This window comes from Pelmatolapia mariae, linkage group LG7 (assembly GCF_036321145.2).
Source record: "Pelmatolapia mariae isolate MD_Pm_ZW linkage group LG7, Pm_UMD_F_2, whole genome shotgun sequence".
Classification (NCBI taxonomy): domain Eukaryota; kingdom Metazoa; phylum Chordata; class Actinopteri; order Cichliformes; family Cichlidae; genus Pelmatolapia; species Pelmatolapia mariae.
Window position 1 is genome coordinate 20,851,972 of NC_086233.1, and position 26,525 is coordinate 20,878,496.

General features: G+C 39.7%; 2 protein-coding genes across 2 annotated transcripts; one reads left to right on the top strand and one right to left on the bottom strand.

The window, feature by feature from the left end:
- The first annotated feature begins 1,761 nt into the window (after positions 1–1,761).
- On the top strand, positions 1,762–3,581 carry LOC134630761 (sphingosine 1-phosphate receptor 3). The gene is made up of 2 exons (XM_063478379.1): positions 1,762–1,969; positions 2,370–3,581. The coding sequence occupies exon 2, from the start codon at positions 2,442–2,444 to the stop codon at positions 3,573–3,575; it is 1,134 nt and encodes a 377-aa protein (XP_063334449.1). The 5' UTR covers positions 1,762–1,969; positions 2,370–2,441; the 3' UTR covers positions 3,576–3,581.
- Positions 3,582–3,603: 22 nt separating this feature from the next.
- On the bottom strand, positions 3,604–25,045 carry shc3 (SHC (Src homology 2 domain containing) transforming protein 3). Its single transcript, XM_063478378.1, has 12 exons — positions 23,506–25,045; positions 19,168–19,238; positions 15,894–15,957; positions 14,630–14,749; positions 12,945–12,998; positions 12,583–12,634; positions 12,375–12,504; positions 12,096–12,243; positions 10,586–10,670; positions 10,308–10,499; positions 7,904–8,229; positions 3,604–7,764 (listed from the first exon to the last, which is right to left on the bottom strand). Exons 1-12 carry the CDS (start codon positions 24,133–24,135, stop codon positions 7,636–7,638), a joined length of 2,001 nt encoding a protein of 666 aa, XP_063334448.1. The 5' UTR covers positions 24,136–25,045; the 3' UTR covers positions 3,604–7,635.
- Between the last annotated feature and the right edge of the window lie 1,480 nt (positions 25,046–26,525).

The following is a 26,525-nucleotide window of genomic DNA, read 5'->3' on the forward strand; positions in this document are numbered from 1 at the left end:
TGGGTTGCAGCTTGTAGGTTATACTTAAATAATATGACATTATAATAGCAGGAAATTGCACATAACACACATTGTGCATTGATGATTTAGGGCAGTTGTAAAACATCAGATCATAAAGAGTGGAAGCTACACACACCACTTGTTTAATTAGTGTCCTGCACACAGGACGATTCAGCCCGGTTTGAACCAAAGACGCGGCTGTCTGCAAAGGAACAATTTAGTGAGGGTGGTCTTGAAAAAGTGAAAAGCCCCCCGCCTCCACCCATGCTCCTCTTCTGTAGGCTATGAATACACATAAACATAGACTCACTCTGACCACATATTATGGGTTAGTACTTGCTGATGGTTTCATATTTGAAACTACGTTTATGTAAATGCAGATGTGAGCCCCACATCACTGCAGTTTGCTGAAAAACCCAAGGTTTTTCCGACCATGCTCCCGGTCTGTTAATCCAGCTGCCTTTTACATACACCCACTCCGTGATTGGTCCCAGATTTGCTGCGGGTCCGGAGTAACTATTTGGCTTTTTCCCTGAAATTTTTCCCATTGCTGCTGGCACAGTGTGTGACCTGCAGGAAATGACTGAGAATTGTGACTGTAACAATGCTAATGGACCGGTGCCAGACCGCAGCTGTTTATTTAACCACACAAAGCATTCTTCTGGGTTAATAGCCACAGACACTCCAAGATATTGACTATTTAATGATTTGGTCTGAGACACAGTACAGTATGTGCTTGGTTTGGGGGGAAAATTGCAAAAAGCTAGATGTGTGGCACCGTATCAAGCAAAGCAATAAGGTTCCTAGCCGTGGAAGCAGTGACTCAGTTATTCTGGGCTCGAGCTGCGGACTTTTGTTTGAAAATGGAGCTTTGTGTTTTAGTCCTACATGGTTCGCTGTGTTTCGTTCCAGTCAGGGAAGTCTTAAGAATCTCCTCAAAGCGCTTTGTCACATCTGTTTTAAGGAGTTATTATCTGTCAGTCTGCCTCTCAGACTCTTTACTGCCAGCCCTGCCCATCCTTCCTGGATGTGAGGTCACAAGAGAAAGACCAGAACAAAGGATGGGCAGCAGTCATACACTCTTACAGCACCGCTCTCTCCTTTGGGTCCATGTCAAATAAAAAGTAGTGATTTGCATTCTTTTCACAGGTTTTATCAGTGGTTTACATCAGTTGTTGTGGCTAGCATTTTGATTTTTCTTTCGATACTTATCATTTATTATTTGTAGTTTAAAAAAAAAATTATTACCAGACTGCTGACTTCCCACTGGGATTCATCATCATTACCTGAACCAGGTCAGAACCTCCACTCAACCTAAATTTAACCCCTCAATTTAAACACTGGACTCACGTGAAATAAGGCATTACAGTCCTATCAAAGTTTTAAGTAGCCCAAAGATATATAATTAACATTGCTGCTCACATTAAGAATCACTGTTGTTACTTAGTGAGCTAGCAATGCTACCAAAGCTCTTTAAACAAACAAACAAACAAACCCAAAACACTTTGGTGCGCAGGCAAACGATAAAAACAAGTAGGTTTGCACTTTTGGTTCCACAGTTAATAAAACCCTAAGTAAGTGTTTTGTTGTGAGTGCTATAACGAACATAGCTGAGGACACCGTGTGAGAATGAATCTTTGCATCTCGTGTCCACAAACATACCTCCTGTCGGTGATGCGCTTCTGACCCCCAGAGCAGCCTCCCTGCGCTCGCAGTCCGGGCTGAAGGAGGGGAGGGAGGGGTGTGACTACCAGCCGACCGTCGACAGCTCCGGAGTTTCCAGAGCTCAGTGAAGAAAAGAAAAAAAAAGAAAAAAAAAGATGAGGAGCTGCTCTCTTCTGCCGAACAACGAAGAAAGACTTAAAGTTCAACAGAAAAGAAAGGAGCTCAGATAATCGACTGCGATGAAATGTGCGTCCAAAAGTGCGGGATTGACTTTAAAAACAAAGCGAACTGCAAGCATCCAGAGGTAAGTTGTTTTAAAGCTGCTGGTTCTTTCTTGGAGATTTAGACAGCTTGAAGCTGCAAAAAAACCCTCAGTAATTAAACTGGCGCTGTTTGCTGAAATCAGCCGATAATTTACACGTGACGACTGTGCCAGAAATATGCTAATTCTATACATAATTAGGTGTTTTCAAATGAGCAGCTTCAATTTTCAAGACTTCTCTGTTTCAAAGGAGAGGGGGAAAAGCGACATCAGAGTTTATTTCAAGGTGTTTTTTACAATAGCGAGTGTGTTTCTGGTGAATAACCTTTTATTTCTATAATTAGTGGAATTTAATCAAACAAACCGCACAAGGACAATGATGGCAGCATGATGATCTGTAAATTGGCTGCTCTCTATAATAACGCTCAATCTACTCCTGCAGTTGAACACAGTGGACACCGCGCTCCCTGCTCAAGTCTGACCTCCAGTGTCGGCAGCTGGTATTTTTTAGACAATGATCAACTCTCAGATCCAGCTCCACTACAACTACACAGGAAAGCTGGCCAACCGGCCAAGCATTGGCGCGAGCCCCGGCACTGTGGACACCAAAACCGTAGTTTTCCTCATCGTTTGCAGCTTCATCGTCTTGGAGAACCTCACAGTGCTTGTAGCCATATGGAGGAACCACAGGTTCCACAACCGCATGTACTTCTTCATCGCTAACCTGGCAATGTGCGACCTGCTGGCTGGAGTCGCTTACCTGGTCAACCTGCTCCTGTCTGGAGAGAAGACCCTGCAGCTCTCACCTGCTCTCTGGTTTGTGAGAGAGGGGAGCATGTTTGTAGCACTTGGAGCCTCCATTTTCAGTCTCCTGGCTATTGCTATAGAGAGACACCTTACTATGATCAAAATGAGGCCTTATGATGCGAACAAGAACTACAGGGTATTTCTGCTCATAGGGACCTGCTGGCTGATTGCTATATCTCTTGGAGCTTTGCCTATTCTGGGCTGGAACTGCCTGAATAACCTCCCTGATTGCTCCACAATCCTCCCTCTTTACACCAAGAAATATGTTGCTTTCTGCATCACGGTTTTCATACTTTTGCTCTCAGCCATAGCCATCCTGTATGCCCGCATCTACATCTTGGTCAAGTCCAGTAGCCGAAAGGTGAGCAAGCACAGCAGTTCAGAGCACGCCATGTCCCTACTGCGCACTGTCATCATCGTAGTTGGAGTTTTCATCGCCTGCTGGACTCCCCTCTTTGTCCTGCTCCTGGTGGATGTAGCGTCCGAGCAGAGGTCCCCCATTCTTTACGAAGCCCACTGGTTCATTGGGCTGGCGGTGCTCAACTCTGCGATGAACCCAGTCATCTACACTCTGGCCAGCCGCGAGATGAGGCGAGCTTTCCTGGGTCTGGTTTGCGGCTTTTGCTACAGGGCAAAGGCGTCTGTGAATGGAAGCGGAAACAGACAGTCCCTGGAGCCCAGCCGCAGCAGGAGCAAGTCGTGGAGCAGCCAGAACCAGCAGGGCTCCAGGCAGTCAGAGCCGGAGAGAGGACAGGAGTCAGACAGGGGCCACGGAGAGGTTTCAGTGGTGGCTGGAGCAAGCAGAGGTACCGCTGAGGCTGCGAGTGACAGAGAAGATTAAAAGGAGACAGGAGTAATTTACAGTAATACTCTGAGCTTACGGGCTTGTGCAGCAGTCACAACGGAGAGCATTGTTCCCAAAACAAGGGTTTCTTTAAATGAAGGGTAGATTTCTGACATTAGCTGCAGGGCAGTGGTTTCTTTTTGCTATATGTTCATCATCTGTAATGTATGGCTCTTTCAAGTCCAGCCTCCAGTGCTCAAAACTTTGGAGTGCTCAAGAGTTTGGAGTCATATTGTCCTTTTTTTTGTTGTTGGGTTTGTTTTTTTGCTGGATAACAGTCACTTCCACAGATGACTGGTGCTCTTACCCTCAACAGAAATGACTTTTACCTCCATAGTTGCAGCTGTGAGCTCCTATGATAAATTAGAAGTGAAAATTTACCCGCAGTTACCAAATAAGTGCAATTATATCCCTGCAAAAACCAATGTAATGAAGAATGATTGTAGACTATTATTATTGCAATGACACACAGCTGAAGGTATTTATTAATCTACGTAGTTTGTATTTACTCAGTAATCCTACAGTATGCTGGGCAGTTGCTGTAATCTGCATTGTATAATAACCAAGGCAAGAGTTACTCATAGTGAAGAAACAAACAGGTGCTTTTTTTGTATTATATCAGTAGCATTGTGCTCAAAATGAAAGCGTTCGTGATACAAGGGCTCCATCTGCTGGTCTTACTCAGTACTGCTGCATGTTCTCTATGCAGCTACAGCTGTTCTTTGTGTGCGTTTGTTTTGAGCTTTAAAAGCATGACGCTAGAAAGCTGAAGACTAAAGAGGCACGTGAATGTAGCATGTGAAATACAAATTGCAGATATTCATGTTAGATAAAAAAAAAATCAGCTTTCACTCAGTAAATTAAAATGGAAAACTATTAAATTTACTGTGTAACAATTCATTAGAATCACCTTGTGGCCAAGAGAGTGCAGCTCTGCTTTGTATATGAAAGGAACTTATAAAGGCTTGGTTCACCAAAAAAAGTATTTACTGTGTAATCTAGCCATGCTTTTGATTTTGTTAGTCAAGATTTAGAAGCATGGGTCTCGCTGTAGCTCACCTGGCTGTACAGGTGACTCAGTGCTGAAGGCTGCTGCAGAGGTTCGGCTCTGAGTCTGACCCAGACCATTTTCTGCATGTCCTTACCGCAACTCTTTTCCCTGCTTTCCTGTCCACTACCTGTACTGCACCATCTAATAAAGGCTGAAAATGCACACAAAAAAGAAAAATAGAGATGTAAAATATTATGTTTTAAAGATTTCTGGAGGCAATCTAACACACAATGCATATACACTAAGTTGTGTTTTCTGTGGCTCACAATATCTATTTCCTAAAACTAATTTCCAGTCACTGTGGACAATCCACAGACCGCACCTGGAACTTATTTACTCTTACTTTTCATGGGAACTAATATAAATAGTGCGGACTGTGGATGACCCAGAGTAACACATCTCAAAGACAAGTATATGTGAATGTGGGTAAATTAAAACCACCTGCGCGTTTTAGATGAGAAATCTGTGACTCATGAGCAGAAATATTAATACCCGAAACTATTACAGCAGAGAAACAACAGCGATTCTACACATTCACGGTTTTATTGCCAACAGTCATACAGAATAATGATTAACTAATACAACCAAAAGATTAAATCTGTAAACATCATTTGGACTTCTTGTCTCTATGTTTTTATTTCCTTTTTTCCCCCCAGTTTTTTTTAAATAACTGTCCCAAAATAGTGAGTTTCTGTGTGATTTCCTCTGACAAAGATTTATATTTAGAATCTCAAAATGATACATTTATAATATATAATAGAGAGGGAGGGAGGGAGGGTGGGAGACAGATAGTGAGAGGGAACAGTAGTCTCAAGCAGCAACACGCAGCAGGGCAAAAACACAACCTCTAGTGAACAGGCATGCCCCATTGAAGATCAGCTATTGCACTTTGAAGGAAGAGAGAAAGGAGAAATTAAAAACAAACGTTGTACAAATAAAAGGCACATTTTCATCAACAGAAATCTGGAAAGACGCCATGTTCTTAGTTTTTGTCCCAGTGAGGAGTTTGGTCATTTCTTTAAGTCTCAAAGCTGATCCTCGGCGAGATTCGAGTACGGTTGCTTTTGATATACGCTTTGTTTGTTTGGAATTTTGTGCATTTTCCCAAAGTGTTCCTACAATTTCAGATTTTAGAAATAAAGCTTCTTTTTTTTTTACATTAGCAGAGTGCTTTTAAATAATTTAGCACATTATTCTTTCTTCAGAGTTATTTGATTTGATGAAATTATGTCGCAAAGAAGTGGAGAATGCAAAAGTAAATGACAAAATTCTCTTTGTGTCCTTCTCCATTGGGACACAATGAATCAAACACATTAACCCAAAACGGATGTGGTGGATGTTTTTTTTGTTGTTGTTGTTTTTTAAAATTTTCACAAGGACCCCAGTGCTGTGGGTTGTGAGATGCATGTACTGTACACTCCCTCTTGCAGCAAAACACAGGCACATTATATTACATTGCATCTGTCTTGTCAAACTCATTGAACACATGCTGATTTGGGTTCAACTGAAGTGATCCAGTGCATATCAAATACAATGCCCCATTCATTTGGTATCCATCGGTGTCCTGACATTAGTAAGGATAAAAGGATTAAATAAAAGAAAAAAAGAAGTCAGTTTCCAGTGCTGCTGTGTACCACTTCTATGAGCTTTTTAAAAACAACATAAATACTAAACTGTCCAGAGGAATGAGAGCATACAGTGGATTGCAAACTGAAAATTAATGGTTAAAAACTGGCTTAAAAGCTGTATTTTCCTTTCAAACGCAGTGTTATCCAAAGCAGATGTAACTGACAGGAGTAACTATCCAACTCTAGGGTGACATCATGTGGCAAAACTGTTTTTATCATAAGATGTCGACACTGAGAAATCAAAAGCTAACAGTAACTGAAAACGATCGAGAGCATTTTAAACATTTGGCGTAAACGCAAGACACTCGTCTGACACGGGTGAACTAAGTGACCTAACTTTGTTTTGTGCTATTCGTTTCAGATCCTTCAAATAATAATAGTAATAATAATATTTAAGATTTTAAAGGTTCACAAAAAGCTGAAAATGTGAATCAAAGATGTGAGAATATCCATTGCAAGCCCCAAAACTAATCACCGACTACACACCTAAAAGAATTCAGCGAAAAACCAATTCGGAAATAGTTTGAAAAGCATATATTTTTTGTCTTTTTTATTTTTATTTTTTTACAGTGTCAGCATACATAAGCACCTCTTTCAAATAAAGGGGTATCAAGGTCTACGAACATGGCCACGAGAACGGTTGATTTTAAGTCATGCGACTGCAGTGACACGAGAAAATACTTCATAAAAAACTTTATCGTTAAAGCCATTGACAGCACTGTGAAAGGGTGGCTGTTTGCACCCCCTTCCCCCACCCAACAATTTGTGACAACTGCAAAGCAAAAGAAAAGAAAAAAAAAACACATTCAGGCCTAAACCCCAATAAAAGCTAGGTTTTTCTTATAGTGACTAATCGAATAAACTGTCACGCTGTTGGTGAGATTAAAGGACGTTTTTCTGAACGTAATTTCGTTATAAAGAGCTTTTCCGTTTCCTCAACCTCTTAGCCGACGGTTCCTGTAGAAATGTGGTTGTGCTTGACAGACAAAACTAAAGTTTCAGATTTTTATTCTAAAATACTCTTGTTAATACCTCTTTGAGGTTTGATTTGCGCTTTGTCTAAACTACAAGAACAGTAGTCTTTTTCTTAATCTTTTAAAACACCAAATCGAGATATTGTGTCCAAATGCACCTAAGTCTTGTCAAAAATATAGCATTTCAGTCATCACAACAAAATAATAACAGTTCTCTATTGTTTTTTTCATCTTTAACAACTCCTGCATCTTCCAGCGTCTCTGGTTAAGTAACTGCAGATCAGTTTGTCTCAATAACTCTTTGAGCGAACTGAGCCTTGAAGCATCGACTCATGTTTCATCTTCAAGCTCCATAGTGAGAGGCCATTTTAGCGCTTCCTATTATCGGTCAGGCATCGCAAGCATCACTGTTTCCTTCCCACAGGCTGTAGGAGACACAGTTCACTCCCGGCTGAAACAATCGGCAGGTTGTTGTCACGGTGATGGCCAATAAGGTGGCTAATGCTGTCAAATATGTGATCTTTTGTCCGTACCTTAAAAAGAAAAAGGAAGACAGATATTCAGAGTCTGCTTTGGTCTAATGAGAGTTTCATCTTTTACTTTCATGCATTCATAAAAGAGTTAATGAATCAAGCTCCGTGTGTCCTGCTACACCCCCCTCACCCGTCTTACCGTGCCTTCAGGGTCCACCAGCAGTAGGTGTTTGGCAATTCCATTGTGCATGCCTGTCAGTACGTAGGACCCTGGGTTGGTAGTGCTCTTACGGACGAGAAAGTCCCCGTCATTTTTCAGAAGTTTCTCAGCATCGCGGCGACTCATTTTACCGTGGTACCACATTTGGCCCTCCAGCTCCTCCTGAGCCCGGAAGGCCAGAGAGCGCACAAGCAGAGGGCTCGAGTTGTCCACGGATGCTGCCTTGTGAAGACCGGGTACCTGGGACTGGGCCTGTCCCTGAGACAGCGGCTGGGACTGGGACTGGATTGCATCTTCGAAGGGCTCTGGCACGATGAGGACAGTGCCAAAAGGTGAGTTAAGAGAGGAAAAGTAGGTACAGGAAATTAAAAATTTAAATCAGCATAACTATCAAATAGACAAAAAAGGAATATACATGTGTTTCTTCCTTTTGACTTTGACAAACCAAGTGTTGATTTTGTCAATAACTGCAATATATTAGCTTCATTTTTCTAAATTCAGTGTTCAACAGAGGTGATCCTCAAAATAGAAACACATACTGTATTCACTCCCCAAATATACTCCATCCGCAGTGCTGTGATAAAATATTTGTCCTCTTCTTGAGCTTTTCGTTTTTTGCATATTGTGTATATTATCATATAAAGATAACACACGTAAATCCAAAACTGCAGTTTTTAAATAATGATTTTATTTATTAAGGGGATAAAACTATCTAAGCCTACTTGGCCTATTTGAAGAAATAATTTAATAACTGTTAAATCATGAATTAACTACATGAATTTCACTAGCCATCCTCAGGCCTGATTATTGAGAAATCACTTAAATAGAACCTGCCTGACAAAGTGTAGGTAGGGAAACAATCTCAAAAAGCACCATATCATGATCTAAAGAACCAGCTGAGACACAAAGTCTTTGAAATCTAGCTAGAAAGCCATTTCTAAGGCTTTGGTAGGCTTTGGTACTCCAGCAATTCACAGTGAGGCCACAAATGGCTCAAAAATGTTAATGAAGGTTTTGGAGTGAAAATCCAGACATAAATTTGATTGGGATGCTGGGCATGACCGTAAACAGGGTGCTCATACTCAAAAATTCTCCAGTGTGACTGAATTCAAACAATTCTGCAGAGGCCACAATTCCTCCACAGTGACGTAATATACTCATTGCCTGTTATCACAAATAACTGATTGCAGTTCTTGCTGCCAAGAGTGGCACAACCAGTTATTAGGTTTAGGGGGCAGTTTTTCCACACAGGCCCAGGTAGGTTTGGATACCATTGTATCCCCTTAATAAAAGAAATCCTCACTTTGAAACTGCATTTTTTGCATTTACTTTATTTATCTTTGCCTAATGTTAAATTGGTTTGATGATCTGAAACATTTAAATGTGACAAATATACAAAACATCCCCTGAATGTGCCTGTACTGTTTCCCATAGCATGTAAACTGATGTGATGATATGCTGATGACAAGCCAGAGTCACAGAGAGAGGGCTGCTGGACTGTCAGCTGCCTACAAAGGTATCAACCTATAACTTAACCAATCAGAGTCAGTCAGTCATTTGTTTGGATGGTGAGGAGCAGCTCAGAAACTGTACACATAATATTTATGAAATAGAATAGTAACAATGTATATATTTTTTCAGCTTAAAAAGTTTAGACAAAAGTACAGTTTTTTTTGTTTTTGTTGTGTTTTTACTTGTTATATTGTTATCTGTTAACCATCTTGACCAGGTCTCTATTGGAAAAGAGATTTTAATCTCAATGACTTTTACCTGGATAAATAAAAAGGTAACAATTAACATGAACTCACTAAAATGTGATTAACTGTTATAGAACTACAGTAGGTGGACATTGAAGCCTGAATTTAAACATTTCCAAAAGAAACATTCACATTTAAATTGCACTGCTCATGCTTTACATGTAATTTGTGTCATGGTTTCTTCATGTGTATGCCTTTGATCTTCCATGTGTATTAATAGCAAAGCTAAAGCTGAAGTTAGAAGGAGGAAGGGGACAACCACACACTGCCATTATCACAGTCGTCCTTTTGTCTTCATACTGACATGATGTTATTATGACGCCGAGCTTAAGTCACTGAGAAACAAAATGTGGGAAACCTCTATAATTACGAACTCTGATTCTAGTCGTCTTACAGTATTATTCTGAAGGAAGCCTACAGATACTATTCAGCTTCTTTCTACTGCTTTATCATACAAGCATTAACTTATGTTTTCATCAAAGTCATGAAAGATACAAAGTGAAAATAAATAAAAATGTACTGGCAAATGTTAAACTGTGTATACCATAAAAATAAATCAGACAGTACTTCCAAATCCGATATCTGAAAACGAACTGACTTTTTAATACAAGGTAACCAGGTCTTACTCATATCAAACAGGTCCTTCTGTGGGCTCTCTTTGGCTGCAGCTGCCATGCCCTTTGTCACATTTTCAGCCTCTGCCTGGAGAGCTGCGAGCACCTGGGCATCGATCTGCTGGGTGTTCACATAGGTGGGCATTTCTTCTGCATTTGGTGCTTGACCTTTAGTCTCTGGGAGTCCACTTATATCAAATGATCCTAGAGATTTAAAAAAACAATCATTTATACTTTTGAAGACATAAAATGTTGCAGAACTGAATATCTTGCATAGTGGATGTACTTACCCTGTTGCATGAAGAAAGTCTTTCTTTCATCTCCCCAGCTTTGCCGCCCTTGGTAATATGTCTGATCGACAGATCCTGGACCCATCTAATGACATGCAGAAAAACACTGGATATTTAAGATTATTTTGAAATAAATGATGATGTGTTGATAAGGTTTAAGACTCATTTAAGTATTGTTTACTTTTTATATATACTCACTGGACACTGTATTAGCCACACCTGCTGAATCGCTTGTTGACGCAAATGTCTAATCAGCCAATCACATGGCAGCAACTCAATACATTTAGGCATGCAAACATGGTCCAGGAGACCTCCTGAAGTTCAAACTGAGCATCAGAATGGGGAAGAAAGGTGATTTAAGCGACTCAGAACATGGCACAGTAGTTGGTGTCAATCAGGTTAGTCTGAGTATTTTAGAATCTGCTGATCTACTGGGATTTTCCCACAAAAACATGTCTAGTGTTTACAGAGAAAGGTCCAAAAACAAAAGGAAATATCCAGCGAGCAGCAGTTACTCATGATTAAATTCCTTGTTGATGTCAGAGGTCAGAGGAGAATGCCCAGACTGCCTCAGGTTTATCTAAAGGCAACAGTAACACTCATTATAGCCAAGGTAGGCAGAAGAGCATCTAGCAGCAGAAGACCACACTGGTAGACACTCCTGTGAACTAAAAACAGGAAGTCAAAGCTACAGTGGTGTTGTTGGGGATATTTTTATCCAAACTTTGGGCCGTTAATACCAAAAACTACTCATTCTGCTTGAGTGTTATTGCTGACCACGTTTATACCCACAGTGTGGCCTCTTCTGATGGCTGCTTCCAGCAGGAAAATGCTCCATATCACAAAGCTCAATCGCAACTTGGTTTCTGGAATATGTCATTAAGTTTACTTTATTCAAATAAAGGCAAAAGGGGTTCAACCAAGTACTAGTAAGGTGTAACTAATGAAGTGACCAGTGAGTGTATATTCATGATTTCAGCAGGATCTCATTGGGCAAGTTTCCATTTAACTGAGATCTTGAAAAATGTCCAAATGGCACCAGCAATTTAGGCTAAAATCAGACAACTGCTATGTGTAAACAAAATCACCAATGTAACTGGAGTGGGTCCAACAAGACTAAGTGTCCTGAGCATGACCATTAGAGCTGCCAGAATAAGCTTCCAAACTATTGGAGATTACAGTTTTTAAGACACCTTATAATTTAGAGGTATTATCATTAGGTACACTGACAATCTAGAATACTGGAAACATGCTTAGACAGGAATATAACAGGAATATAAAAGAGGTGAATCTCTGGTCATGGAGTGTGCATTGTGCCGTATTCACAGAAACTGTCAAACAACATCAATGAAAAAAAAAGTGATCATTATTTTGTATCATTTGAAAATATTGTTTATATCCTTCTGATTTCTTCCCCATATATCAGGACACAGGATGACACATTAAAAATAGCCAATAAAGTTGTATACGTTTGTTTACAAAAGAAACACAAAGTTAAACTAAGCTGTACCTGGCAACCATCTGCATTTTGATTGGTCAGCCTGGTGTCAATGAAGCCTCCAGGGGGAGGCATCTTCCCGGGGATGTTGTTATAGTAAGGGTGCTCTGCTGACTCCTCCTCTTCCTCCGTCCAAGGTAACTCCTCCATGTTTAATACCCTGAATAAACACTTCAGTCATGAAACTTAACACTGTACTGCATTGCTGTGCTGTATTTGATAAAATTATCACCATCTATATTTGCTTATGTTAGTGAACAGGTACTTTGTGATGCGCTATTTTTATCTCACCTGTCATGTGTGGACGACAGCTTGCTTGAGGGACACTGCAGGTACTGCTGGAAGCGAAGGTCAAAGGCCTGGCCGATGGTACTGATGACGTCCTGGGCTAGTCCATCAGAGCACTCCAAGATGTGGCATGCTGACAAGAATCACAGCAACACATTTTCATAAGCATGACGCTGCAAGTCTACAGAGCGTTTAATCAATGAATGCTCACCTCTTCTGTTAACTGGGTCCTTTGCTACATAGGCAACATAATCTGTTGTATCCTGTAATGAATGATACATCTTGTAAAATACCACTGATATAATTAAAACTAATTATAAAATAAAACAAACAGAATTATAAAAATTAGAAAGATATAGTGTAGAATTTACATACATTCTATATACATTTAATACATTCTATTAAAATAAAATATCTATCTGATTGGCAGTGTAAAGCATGCCAGTACTTAAAACAGCACTTATATTTGTATTAAGATCATTTTTAAACATCTTTAACAAAATGTAGTGTTTTAAAGTCAAATTTCAAGTACTTTTTAAAAATTATATCCTATTCTGTTATTTGAGTACTTACAGGATCTCCACCTGATGCAAAGGAGATGGACTGCATGTGATGGTTGGCTATAATCTGTCAAGAAGAAAATGCAGTGCATACGTGTTATCACATGGTAATGCATACATACAAGCATACATGAAGTCACTATGTTCTCATGTGTACTGATGAAATGATAAAATTTGAATTTCACCATCTGCTCTTTTATAAAAAAAAATCTTTAAAAGCTGTCCTTCATCCCCTTAAAACTTCTTAGCAATAAAACTAAAAGATGCTCCTAAAAGAAGTATCTTTCATTCACTTGTTAGGTGAATGTTCAAATCACTATACTATGGAGCCATTCCAGTGAAAATGCTAAATACAATAAAAATAAAATGCAGTTATTTTTGAGGTTTCAAGCCTGTTTCACAATGTGCCAGTGTCGTTAGGTTTTTTTTTTTTTTTTTGGTCTTTACACCAGCTGTTTCCAAGTTCATTAAGGCGTCGGTAACTTTAGCCCACTTTCCACTGTGTTCAGCCAGTTGAAACAGCTGTCTGTTCAGATACCCGGAGAGAACCTGAGTTTCATGTCATTGCAGTCTGAATCATGACATGTGTAAAATGTGTTATTGTACAGGTATTTCCTTGGAAGTATTCTAGGAACTGCTAAACTGCTATTTTAGACTCAATGCTGTGTTCTTGCCTGCAGATTTTTGTTTTTGCTAAATCTCTGGATATTCATTTAAATAGATTACATTGAACAGATTTATGCTGCAGCAGTTAATTAACTGCAGTGTTGCCTAACAATAACTTGCCCTTTCCATATCTAACTCTCATAGTTTGATGTTTTTCGCTGGGTTTCTAAAGCTCATGCTTTATTCAAACTTTATTAAAAGTTGGTTTGTGGTTGCTTAGATAGGCTGTCCAGCAGCCTACAAACACCTGCTTGTTGCTAATTTGGCTAGCTTGTAGGTCTGGATTGTAAAAGACATCTTTCACATATATGTTCGTATTCATGAGGTGCAACAACAATACAGGCAAGGGAATAGGCAGCATTTAGATTACTGAAGGACGAGCTCACGTGTTTCAATTTACATTGCAGTGACAATGAAAGTGGATTTCCTTTTCATTATACAACAGCTTTCCTAGCATTTGTTTCTTTCTTCAATACCATTTTCATTCTCCTAAATATTTATCTTAGGTGAACTAAATGGCCACGCAACAATTCAAGGGGAACTCCAACATGCTATTGCTTCACATGGGTTCGGCTTTTAGTTTGTTTTTAGTGCAGTTTCTCTGTGGTTGTCTATACTTCTATTTCCTTTTGTACCAGGGTGTATTAGGATCTTGCTTTTTCCTATCAGAAACTACAAACAATCAAATCAAAGATTAGAGGGGTGTTCTAGCATTTAAGGGAAACTGCAACATAATTTGTAGCCTTGTAGCTATATTAGGTGTTAGGTGGATCAATCACTCCCCTCAAAGTTGGGGTAACTATAACTAGGTACATGCCCAGGGATTATACTGCCTTGACTTTGATTGGTCTCTGGTTGTCACATTCCTGCTAGTCTCTTCCTGTGTGTATGCCTCTTAAACTCTAAAACTCTTAAAAAAACAAAAACTCACTTCCTTGATGTTATTGTCTTAAGCAGCAGTTTTAATATTAGTAGTAGTATTATGTATTTCTACTACATGTTCTGTAATTGTTAACAAAGATCCTGACTGACCTGTTTGCAGTCAGGGGTCATCAGGTTGAGGCTACTTGTGGAGATGTTGAGGTTGATGGACATGCCGGCAAACTGCAGATTGCTCTTCCCCAAAATACTGGACAGAGCTTTGGATGGTGGCTGTAAGGATCAGACACAATAAGACACAAATAAAATGAAACTGATTTAGCCTAGAACAGAGACTTGAAAGGTAACAAAATCAGAAGACGAGCACCTCAGAAGCTCCCCAACAAATATGTAGGCTCTGGAATTGTTTGCATCCTGGTACTTTTTTAAACCTCTACTAGTTTCCTTTGGGCAGTTTCCACTGTTTATGCAAATGTACACTAACCAGCTGCTGGCTTTTTCTCTTAAACATAAAACAGTTCCTTTACACAGTTCACTGATGCATAACTGAAGTGCAACTGCATAAAATCTGTGGTAACATGATTGTTGCAAACACACAAACATGTGCTCTCCTCCTGCACGGAAATCCAGGCAGATGTTTTGCCAGTAAGAAAGACAAACAGGACTGTAAAGTGTTGGACAGGATATGTCCGATAGAGGTAGGATTCAAAGAAGCCAGAAAAAATAGTCAAAACCCATTCAAAATTCTCAGCGTGAAGCTGATGTCACAAGCGTGTGTCTGTCACACAGCCAAACCAGCAGCACCTTATACCATACATCGATTCTAAGAGGAAGAAAAACTAGCCTGCTTGGATTTTGTGTTATGTACTCTTCCCTGACATTTGAACAAGCTCTAGAGAGGAGAGCAATGCTTCATTTCACACCCCACATTAAGACACAGATCCTCACAGGCTGTGGACGCACACACAGAATACAGACGCTCACATACATGCGCACCCACACACACACTAGCTTGGCATCCTGATCACAGATATTGTGCGCTACATGAGTCACTAAGCACTGTGTGCGGTGTGCAGTGCATCGTGGGCTGGAGCTACACCCACGCACACAGTCCCATACCTCTTCATCTCTCCCTCTTCTCTCCTCAGCCTCTCTCTTCTCTAATCTCCCCCTCTCTCCCTCTTTATTTTCCCTCTCTTTTTATATAAACCAAGGAAGGAAAGGAAACATAGAGATGGGACGCTATATATAGAATGTGCATGGGTAAATTAATATGTAATGACATTTCCTATTTTTCCAGCTACTGTATATCCTACTAACATTCAGGTCTCGTGGAGTGGGCATTACTTTTCCTCTGATCATGCCATTCTTTTATCTTTCTTCCCTCCCTCCCATTCTGTACATCCATGCAAGCTACCTTTCTCTTCCGCAGAGCTCCTTTGGTCCCTGGAACAGCCTCACACACCAGGCTGATGGCTTCCCTAGAAGGAGGGCAAGAAGAAGATAAACTTGTAATTTTGATTGTATTGTATTTGCAGTAACTAATCATCCCAATCATACACAAGAAACGTATTCTGTAACTTGGTACTAAACCTCTTCACACAAACATGCCCACAGTGATGATGTTAGTGCAGTAATCTTCAGCAAGTTCGACATAATTGTTATTTCTTTAAATTTTAGTCTAGCATGCTTATAAATGATTATTGGCACGCAACACAAGGTCCAGCGGAGGCTGATGGAAACTTTGTTTTTTTATTCAGATCTACAAAATAGGTTTTCTAGTTTCCAAAACCACAACATCAACCTTGTGGCAGTGCACTGAAAATTTGAACCTCCCGGGAGCAGTAGGTGACACATCAACAAAGTTGGCATGATTCATCCTCTGGGAACCTGAATGTGTGCATAAAGTTTAATGACAGCTCTTCCAATTCTTTCAACCAACCCCGTCATCCGAAAAGCTGTGCAACCAGCTTGGTTTATGATTGGGACGGGCATCCCATGATGCTTATGGCTAAGGCACAGATGGCATGCCTGCATGGCATGATCATTGTTTGATTTTCAGGGGGACCTTTGCTGCAGGTCATATGCTTCTGTTTCCATTAGTTCCTTTCTATCTCCTTGCAAACTGTTTTGAAAGGCAAATTGTCAATAATGAAAACGGTCAGCTATCATAATTAAAAAAAAAAGAATATAAATTCTTTCTTCTAAGACCAACATGAGGTTCACATGTTTGAGTTCCCCTAACTTTCATAATGCCCCAAGGATACAAACTCCCAAAGTCCCTTTCATGTAGTACCATCAACATTTTAATTAGTCCACTACTTTGGTCTATGCTAAAATGTTTTAAAATGGAAACATAAGCTGACAGCCTCAACTATGCTTTGTGCTTAGTTTTAAGTCAAAATGATAAATATAATAAATATAAGGTGAACAGAACTGCTAGCATGAGCGTGAGCTTTGTTTTGGATTTGGAAGTTACTGATACTGATGCTCCTCACTCACAGTTTTTGAAAGTTTGACCAAAAAACTACAGATAATTACATGTTGATAAAATGACATTGGCTCATAGAGATTTAAGTAAAACAAACAAACAAAACAAAACAAAACCCAGCATTGCAGTGTTTTGTTTTGCACAATAGGATATATTACAAATACTCTTGAAATGCATTGAAGGGAAATCTGAACACGTCTCTCTCTGTATGTCTTTTTTTGCCATGCCTCTCAATATTAGAGAGAAACATAAGCACACAAACACACAGTGGCAGAGAGAAGGAGAGAAAGCCTGCTACTGTGTGTTAGCTAACGTTACCAACTCCAGGAAGTCAAGCAGAAAAGTAGACATGACACGAACCGATTCGCTCCCGCCCTTTGCCTCACTGCACATCGGTCAATGATTTCAGAGGCAGAAAATTCCATGCAAACAAAATGTGCATCCTAAATGCACTCTAAGGTCATATATCCTTAAAGTGTTACATTTTTAAATGTACCATTTTCTTCATGCAAGTTTCATTGTGCAGGCATGTAAGGCATGGTAGAAGGTAAACATTTTGTTCAAATATTGTTTAATACAAAATTGGCTTAATACAAAAAATCAATGCATCTACTAGTGAGAAGTTTAATGATATAATACATTTGGCCACAAGCAACTACTCAGCAATATTTTTCTAGATACTGACAGCAAATGTTTGGATGCATATTTTTTTTAATTTTCAATGAGTTTGACAGTTGAAATGAATATACAAAATATTTTGTTAATAGTGACTAATCTCTTATTGTCCTATGATTGTTATGCTATGCTATGCTATGTTATGTCTTAGATAGAAACCAAACTGGTAAAAAAAAAAAAAATCACATTAAAGGTTCAGTAATAATTGCTATCTAAGTTAGTCACTTGTATGTAATTCCTACCAGCAGATGTAAGAAAGAGCAGTTTTATTAACCTCAGCATGTGAGGGTGCTTATTTGGCACTCTTTCATCGGTTGGATCATAAAATGTATTTTTCTACTCTTCTTATGTGTTTGTAAATTGGTTCACTTTTCAGAAACCAGATGTTGCTAACTTACACTTTCACAATATTCTTTATATTCAACATACGGTTATAGCATCATTTTTCATTTTTTAAAAATTGTTAATTTTTTTTTATTTAATCAATTATTATGAATTAATTATTTTTATCATACAGCACAAAATGTCAATTCAATAACAATGACATAAAAATTAGGATTGTGAAATATCATTTTAGGTCTGGTGTCATATGAATACTGGGTGCTGAAACCACATCTTCAATACTATCTGACAATGAAAAGATGCAAATACTGCTGATGTGGATAAAACCTGGGTTCAGCCTAGTATAAAAGTGAACCTCCCCAGTATTTACTGGTGGTGACAAACATTTGGCATTGGGACCAAGACCCAGCATACCAAAAGGTCAAATCTGGCTTTGGGAAACCTGAAGAATGCAAAAGAGGGCATAGATTTCCGACTTTTACATTTTTTGGTCAGTTATACAAACTTCTTACAAACAAAAATAAAACCAGGGCCTGCTATAAATCATCAAAGTAAAAAAGTAACTGATAAACTCTGATAAAAATAAAGATATGGCATTTTATTGTTAATATTTTCTTCTATTCTATCTTTTTGTTCTTGTTTTGCTTTCTTTTTACAGTAAATTTACAGGAAAAAGTTACTACAGTGGCATTTCTTTGCTGCACTTATTTTTCTTAAGACATGTACTTAAATGTCTTTACCTAAAAGTGTTTTTTTTTTTAAAAAAAAAACCTTGTTTTATTTAGATTGAACATGTTTGACACCACAGCTGGGCTAGGCTCCAGCGCCACCCGCGACCCTGAAAAGGATAAGCGGAAGCGAATGGAGGGATGGATGGATGTTTGACACCCCCACATCCTTTTGCCATTGATGTGTTTCAGTTGTTTATTGGAAATAAAGTAATGGATTTAAATAGTTTTAAATGTGGAAATTGTTCATTGCTGAACAATTTATGTGTGTGTGTGTGTGTGTGTGTGTGTGTGTGTGTGTGTGTGTGTGTGTGTGTGTGTGTGTGTGTGTGTGTGTGTGTGTGTGTGTGTGGCTGTTTAAGTATTTTATCAAATTAAAAACTCTCATCATAAGCAAGACTCCATTTAATTTCAACTTGTCTTGTCCTTGAAGAAATATAAATGTGTGAACATACCTTGTTATTTGTGACCTTGTAGTGAAATCCAGGGATCTCATCGACCTAAGGACTTCTATACAGCCCAGATACTGCAAAGTAAGAATGAAAACCCTGTGTGAAATAAACAAAGACTACACATCATTATGCACAAAACAAATCTTTGCGTTACCTTTCAAGGCCTAAAAAAAAAAAAAATTACTGCAGTCTTTAAGAGCATACAAAATCACCACACACACAAGTTTTGACACTAGGGGCTTGTTCTAGAAAGGAAAGAAATGGACCCATTGTTTAACATCAGGCATAATACAGTTATTAAAACTTGTGATGCATGCATGACTTTCAAAAGCAGCGGGGGCATTTAAGTCAAGTTATCTTTAGCATTCGTTTATTAGCTACTCTGAAAAATAAAAAAATATTAAGTTTGAGATGAAGAGATTGTATTTGTTTGGAAAGGAAATAAAATAAAATATTGAGTTTCTCTAACTTTTTAAACACTCACTTGCCAGTTCAATAGCTATATCTTGCTAACTCCTGGTAGGACCACCTTTTGGTCTCAGAACTGTCTTAATTCTTTGAGGAATAGACTCAGTGAGGGGCTGAAAACATTCCTCAGAGGTGGCAGGAGGCTATTCCAGCGATCATAGAGTGAGAGGCAGGGTACAACCTGGACAGGTCACCAATCTGTCGCTGTGCTCCATCTAAATATCGCAGCAGAAACAGAGACAAAAGTTTCCCAATCTTCTGTTGTCCAATTTTAATGTCAGTGTTAACTGTAGCCTCAGTTATTTGTTATTAACTGACAGCTGTGGCACCCAGTGTGGTCTTCTGCTATTCAGATATGCTCTTCTGCATACCTTGGCTGTAACAAAGGGTTATTTGAGTTATTGTTGCCTCCCTCTCAGCTCACAGCAGTTACAACACTTTCCTCTGACAACTGCTGCTCATTTGATATATAAACCCTAGAGATGGTCATGTGGAAAAATCCCAGTAGATCAGCAGTTTCTCAAATACTCAGACCAGCCCGTCTCACGCTAACCACCATGCCACATTCAAAGTCACTTAAATCGCCTTTCTTTATGATTCTGATGCTCGGTTTGAACTTCAGCAGGTCTCTTGGACTATGTCTAGATGCCTAAATGCCTGATTATATAGGACAAAAAGTTAAACAGGTGTACCCAAAAAAGTAGCCAGCTAGTATTTATGTAGTATAATTAAAGATAATGGTGAAATCTGAGATCTTTTTGAACAAAACAAATTAAAATAATTATTTTTCAATGTATGCTTTTGTAAAAAAAGAGCTGCAGGCAGACCGACACCCAAATTACAACAACAGTTCGTTTCATGACCAAGCGGATGGTTTTCTAGTTAAAAATAAAAGCATCCAGCCATACAAGAAGTTTACAAAGTTAAATCTAATGAAGCCAAAGTTGATGCTAACTTAGAAATAAAACAAGTCAAGGTTTATTCACCATTAAAAGTTTCCTTTTAAATAATCAAATCATTTCCAGAACCAGACTGCAACAGATCATGCACAGGCCAGGAACATTTGGTGCTGATGAGTTCCATCACTTTTAAAATCATATTTTGAATTTCTCTGTAAACAAAACAGACTTCCAGACACATCAGTGTTTCCATTCTGTCCTTTAAAAAGAGCCAGTTCAAGAAACTAACTTGTTATAATCATAAATTTCCTTTTATAACTCTGTGTCTTTCTGCTCAGCATTTTGCGCTCAAACAAAAATATTATTTTGTCAACATGACATTCTCAAATTGCCTATGTTCTCTATTTTTATAAGGGTGTGTTTGAAGTACGTGCTTTAGCAGGGCCAAAAATACATCAAGCACTTCTAAAATTAGCAGAGCTCTATTCTGAGCTCACGCAGGGTTTATATTCCCTTATGTTGTATAAGAACACACATAACCGAAACTCTAAAACTGAATTTCGGATTAATAACTAGGTTTCCAAGTGATCTAGATTAAAAAAATACAAACTGTAATTAATTTCAAACATTTCTAAATATTTAAGCCATACTGTATATTGCATTGTCTAAACCTGCTTCTGCTACAGTGTTTATTGTGTGCATTATCTAAAAATTTCTTCTGTATGAAAAGTGTGAAAAATCCATTGGTTTGTGCTCAAGAACACAAATTGCCCCATCTTTTCATGACAGCATGCACAATTTTTAAACTACTCTTTTAATATGAAGTATATTTAGTGTCTGCAGCATGTTTTTTCTTGAGACTCTTGGGAGGAATCATCCTGACAACTGAACGCCCACCTTCAAGTGTGGCTTCTTTCCCCTATTTTAAAGGTGAAAATGTGTGTATATTTATGTTCAGAATCATGAAAAAAGGGAACATTTGTGTCCAAAAACAGGAATCGGTGGATAAAAAGTTGCAACTTTCTCACAGACTGCTTTGAGACTGTATTGCTTCTGTACAGTCTAGACAGGATAATCAGGTCCAGGAAATAATGCATGTGATCAATAAAAAAGAATAATTAATTGGTTGCAATTGAATTTAATAATCAAATAATCATGTAAGAATTGTTGGGGGGGTTTTAGGCAGTAAAACATTTATGGGATACAACTTTTGCAATGCGGCAATGCGGTCAGGAATAATAACATAATTTAATAAATATAAAGGACTGGATTTATGTTGATCAGGTGGCCAAGCACACATTTGCCACATCAGCTTTGCAAACGATCGATAAGTCAGTGTTATTTGGTTCTGAAATGCAAAGAAAGCAGGTCTAAGAAATGTAGAAAGCGATCGGTTAATTACAGCTTTACTATTCTGTATTTCTTTTATTGTTTATGTGAACATATTATACAGTAAAACCAATTCTATACATATTATTGTGTTAATTTGTCACATATTGCTCCTGTAAGTACAGTGGTAGGCTTGTGGTGGCCTTGCGTACTTGGAAGAAAGGGCAACTTGATTTTCATTAACTTAAAAAAGTCTACTTGCCTTTCTTTCAATCATTCGTGACCTGGATGACTCAGAACCTACACAGACAGTGGTATGCATACAGCCTGAACTCTGACCTTCCTAAAAACACAATGAAATACTAGGAAAGACCCCTGTTAAATATGTTCTCGACAGAAACTGCTACCAGAAAACCTTAACATATCTAATGTGCATTTCTTTTCCTTTTTTTATTTTTTAGAAACACAAGACTAGTACAAGATAAAAGTGAGAGTGTAAACAGCATCACTGTCAGTCAATGCCGCTTGGGAGTAATGGTGCGTGATGTGCGAGGAGTGACCACATGACGCTAATTAAAAGTGCTGTGAGCAGAACGCCACGTTGAACTCAATACACACGGGACTGAAACCACAGGGAAAGCCGGGGGTGGAGGGTGAGCACAGGACAGACCCATTTCCCCTCTCACAGTGTGGCTGCTTTCAGCGGCATTGACTGGACAAATAAGTGCTCTCTGCCTTAATGCAGTTAATGGAATGTCACGCTGGTCACAGATACTGTAGGCTTTGTTTGGGCTAGCTGTAGTAGGTGTCATATGATGGCAATCGTAACTTGATTTGGAATATAACACATTTCCCCTGGCAGTGATGGCCTCGATTTTCATTTTTCTCCAAAAAGCTGCATTTCTCTTTGCAGTGCAGTACAAGACAAGGCAGAAAAAAATAGCAAAATTATTCCTTTACTTCACCCAGTAAAAATGTCCCCCCCCCCTTTCACACCTTAAAGAGCCAGGACTCTGCATCATCACTCCTTATGCTAGTGACTCATTGCCGGCATGATGACATTCGCAGCTCCTGTAGTTGTGCGCCAACTTGCTCACCTTTAAATGATGTACGACGGTTGGACAACAGTAACAGCAGCCAGTGATAAGTGTGATAAGACAAGGATGCTCCGAATATTTTTTCCCATTCAACCCGTTCACTGTTGGCAAGCTAAAGCAGCCACAGAGGTGCACAATGTACAGAAATAACTCATCACCATGGTTACAAAAGCATAACGTTGCCTCTCTGTATACATGAGACCGGCCAAAATATCGGAGAAATGTAAATGTTTACACAATGTTCACGTTGATAATTACCGTTTTTGTTTTGCCGTTATGAGCTTTTCCTCTACTTTTCCCCTTAATGGTGACCTTCTCCTTTTTTCCTGAATTATTCAATGCCAGTTTTCCGGTTGCTGCTATTTCACCCAGCCTACATACACCCACTCAAGGGCATATTGTGAGAAACTACATTATTCCCACCCCACCCACCCCCACTTGCAGGTAGCTAAAACTCGACTCATTCAAAGAAAAGAGAGAATGGGAAAATGACTGGGATGAACAAAGAACAAAACGAGACGGTGAGGGGAAAGAGTGAGTCCACCAACCTTTACAATGTATGTGACTCCGGGACCAGAGATCTTCTCGTTTGAGTGTAGCCATCCTTTGGAGGGTTTGCTCACCAGGCCACCGCCTCCACCTGGATTCCAGTCCTCTCCGCTGGGCTGGTGTTCATCCAGCCTGCTCTTCTTGCTCATGCTGACAGATGGCTCCAGCTGTGAACAGGGGGTTGAATGGGAGGCCGAACTGCACAGAGAGACACCCACACCAGAGGCTGCCGCTGTAGCTGCGCTGGGACTCGGGCCACTGGAGCTGCCTGAGCCTGATCCCCCACCCCCCTGCAGCTTTGACACAGCCAGGTCCTTAACGGCCGAGGGCAGACCCTTTATGCCGAGCAAGCTGCCGGAGTTGCTGAATTTCAGGCTGGACACCTTGTTGATGAGGGTACAGAGGGTGGTGCCTCCATCTTCCAGGTGGTCAGAGCCGTGGCCGGTGGGGTTGCTGGAAGGAGCAGTGGCGGAGGAGGGCTGAACCTCAGTCGGGGGTGTGTAAGACGTCTCGGCTGCAGACTGGGGGGTGGCCGAGACCTTGGGGTTCATGGACAGGCCGTGAAGAAGCTCATCGACGGATGTTACTGACTCATTTCTGAAGCGGTTGTATTTGGTACGGTGAAGCATACCCTTCTCTCTCTTTGCTCTCTCCCCTCTCTCCACCAACCAACGCGCACAGCCTGCCTCGTTCACAAGCGTGCTGGCAGACGTGGCTGAGCGGTGCTGATTACCCTCTCCTGTAACATAGCAGCAACGGTAGGCAGCAAACGCCTTTTTAGCAATCACAGGCCACCTGACTGTAATTTTCTCTATTGAGGTTACAGTGGTGGTTGTGTTGAGCTGCTGCTGCTGCTGCTGTTGTCGCCAAAGTCCAATCTGCTCTCTGTAAAATCCAGAGCTGCAATCCAATCCGTCAGAGAAAAAATATACAGACACAATCCATGGAAACAACACTGAAGCAGAGGGAGGGGGAAAAAAGGATGGAAAGGTCTCTAAAAGGCTTCCAGTGTTGTGGTGCAGCTTTTAGTTTCCAGCGGTGATGCTGCTGATGATTTCTAGCTCAAAATCCAAAAAGTTAAGAACTGAAAAAGATCTGTGTTGTTGATGATCACGGACACTGCAAGGGACGAGCAAATACCCTCTACTGACTGCTGCCTGCCTGCCTGCCTGCCTGCCGGCTCAGAGCTAAAGCATGACTCACTGATCTGAGAAAACCTTCTCAACAAAAGGCTTGCTGAACACTGCAAATCACTTCCTGTTGGAGGGAGAGGAAAAAAAAAAAACCTCCCACTTACAGCACACTAGAACCAATCAATTTTTATATTCCCCAGTCTCATATTCATTCTCCATAATTCTTTTCTCCTTATTTGTTTTTCTGTGAAAAGGAAATGAGGGATGAGAGGTAGCTTGATTGTCTTAGTAACTTCGTGAAATAATCATTCATATTTTGCTGGAATTTGCGTCTTGAACAGTGCCATAAAACTGACGACCTAATAAAAGTTTGATAAAAGGATGACACACCATAAACTAATCACTTAGATGACAGTAAATGAAGTGAAATATGTAATGAAAACATCCTTTTAATTCACAGCTAAATCGAAGCACCTGCCAAAATCTTATGGCACAAAAATAAAATAGACATTTCTATTTAAAGAAAAATAAAGATTCACCTTAAAATGATGCAAAAGAAATCTTCATAAATCATCAAGAGAAGCAATATTGCAAAATTTTAGTATGATTGGAAATAGGTGAAACATTAATATATTGCCCATGTTCAAGTATAATTGCATATTGTGAGCAGACATCAGTCCTGGACCACTCACCAAAATCTACCACCAGTTATTTCCACAGCTATTTATATTCGAGCATCAATTATATATAAAAAGACTAAAACAATTTTACTGTTTTAAACCTAAAAATGTTGAGAATCTGCAATAGGAAAAAACAAACAGTTCAACAATGAAGCAGAAACAGATTCACAGCCACTCTAAAATACCCAGCAACTGGTCCAGGCTGAACTGCATGAATGATACGACTCAAACAAACACATTCTGAACGGCATGTTTCTCAGGCAGATAAGTCAATGAAATAGCCAGATGGATAAAAGGAGAAAAAAAAGCTTCAGAGTCTCCTTAAAACCAACAGCAATGAAGCATCTTTGTCTCCCGGCAGCGGAAAGCACACATTCATATAAAATGTCCTCAAGAGCATCTAGCAACGGCAAAAGACTGACACTCATTCATAAGCAGCTTCCGCTCTCACTGTGCTGCAGATTTCGCACTGCAGTCCCTCCCAATATCTCCCTTTCCTGCCTGGCAAAAGGAGAAGAAAAAAAAAGAAGACAGCGCGTCTGCCTTCTCGCCTCAGAAACAAAGGCAAACACAGAAGCAGGGGGAAAAAAAGGCAAGCCCTCGCAAATCAAAAGTGACGGCAAAAAGACAAAGAAACAGAGCAGTGGACAAGAGAAAAAAAAGCATGCAGTTTTTAGTCTTTTATGTGAATGAAATAGCAGGCTGGCATACCAGTGTTTCTGTGAATGGAAGCAAGGCCTTTCTGCCTCTGCAAGGCAATCCCTAGGGATGGCATGGTCTTATCCAATGAGGAGCCAGCTGGATGACTCATTCAGAGGAGGCTAGCAGAATAGTGGAAGAGACCATTCCAGACACAGGTGTACATTCTGTTTTCTCTTGACTGTCCCTTAAAAAGCCTACGTGCATCATCAGACATTAGATGTTTGCATAATTAAATAAGATAGTGTTCTGTTAACAGAGTAGGAAACATGAAAAAGGTACAGGACATGAAACAGGAGGAGTAAAGCCACCCCCGTGATTTTGATTGTCACCATTATCACCTTTTTTCCCTCTCTACATTCATGTGAACAGTTGCCACCTACACATTTAATTAGTAATTGACTTTAATATGTCTCTCACTCTCTCTCTCCCTATACATACATACACACACACACACACATATATGTGTGTGTAATTATATACATACATATCTGAGGGCATTACAAA

Bases quoted from the DNA above. Each gene is read 5' to 3' on its own strand.
- LOC134630761 (XM_063478379.1), top strand. From the start codon at position 2,442: ATGATCAACTCTCAGATCCAGCTCCACTACAACTACACAGGAAAGCTG.
- shc3 (XM_063478378.1), bottom strand. From the start codon at position 24,135: ATGCTTCACCGTACCAAATACAACCGCTTCAGAAATGAGTCAGTAACA. The intron at 14,750-15,893 runs GTAGCTTGCATG...TGATCCTTACAG, and splicing joins GAGCTCTGCGGAAGAGAAAG to CCACCATCCAAAGCTCTGTC. The intron at 10,500-10,585 runs GTAAGTACATCC...TTAAATCTCTAG, and splicing joins GACTTTCTTCATGCAACAGG to GATCATTTGATATAAGTGGA.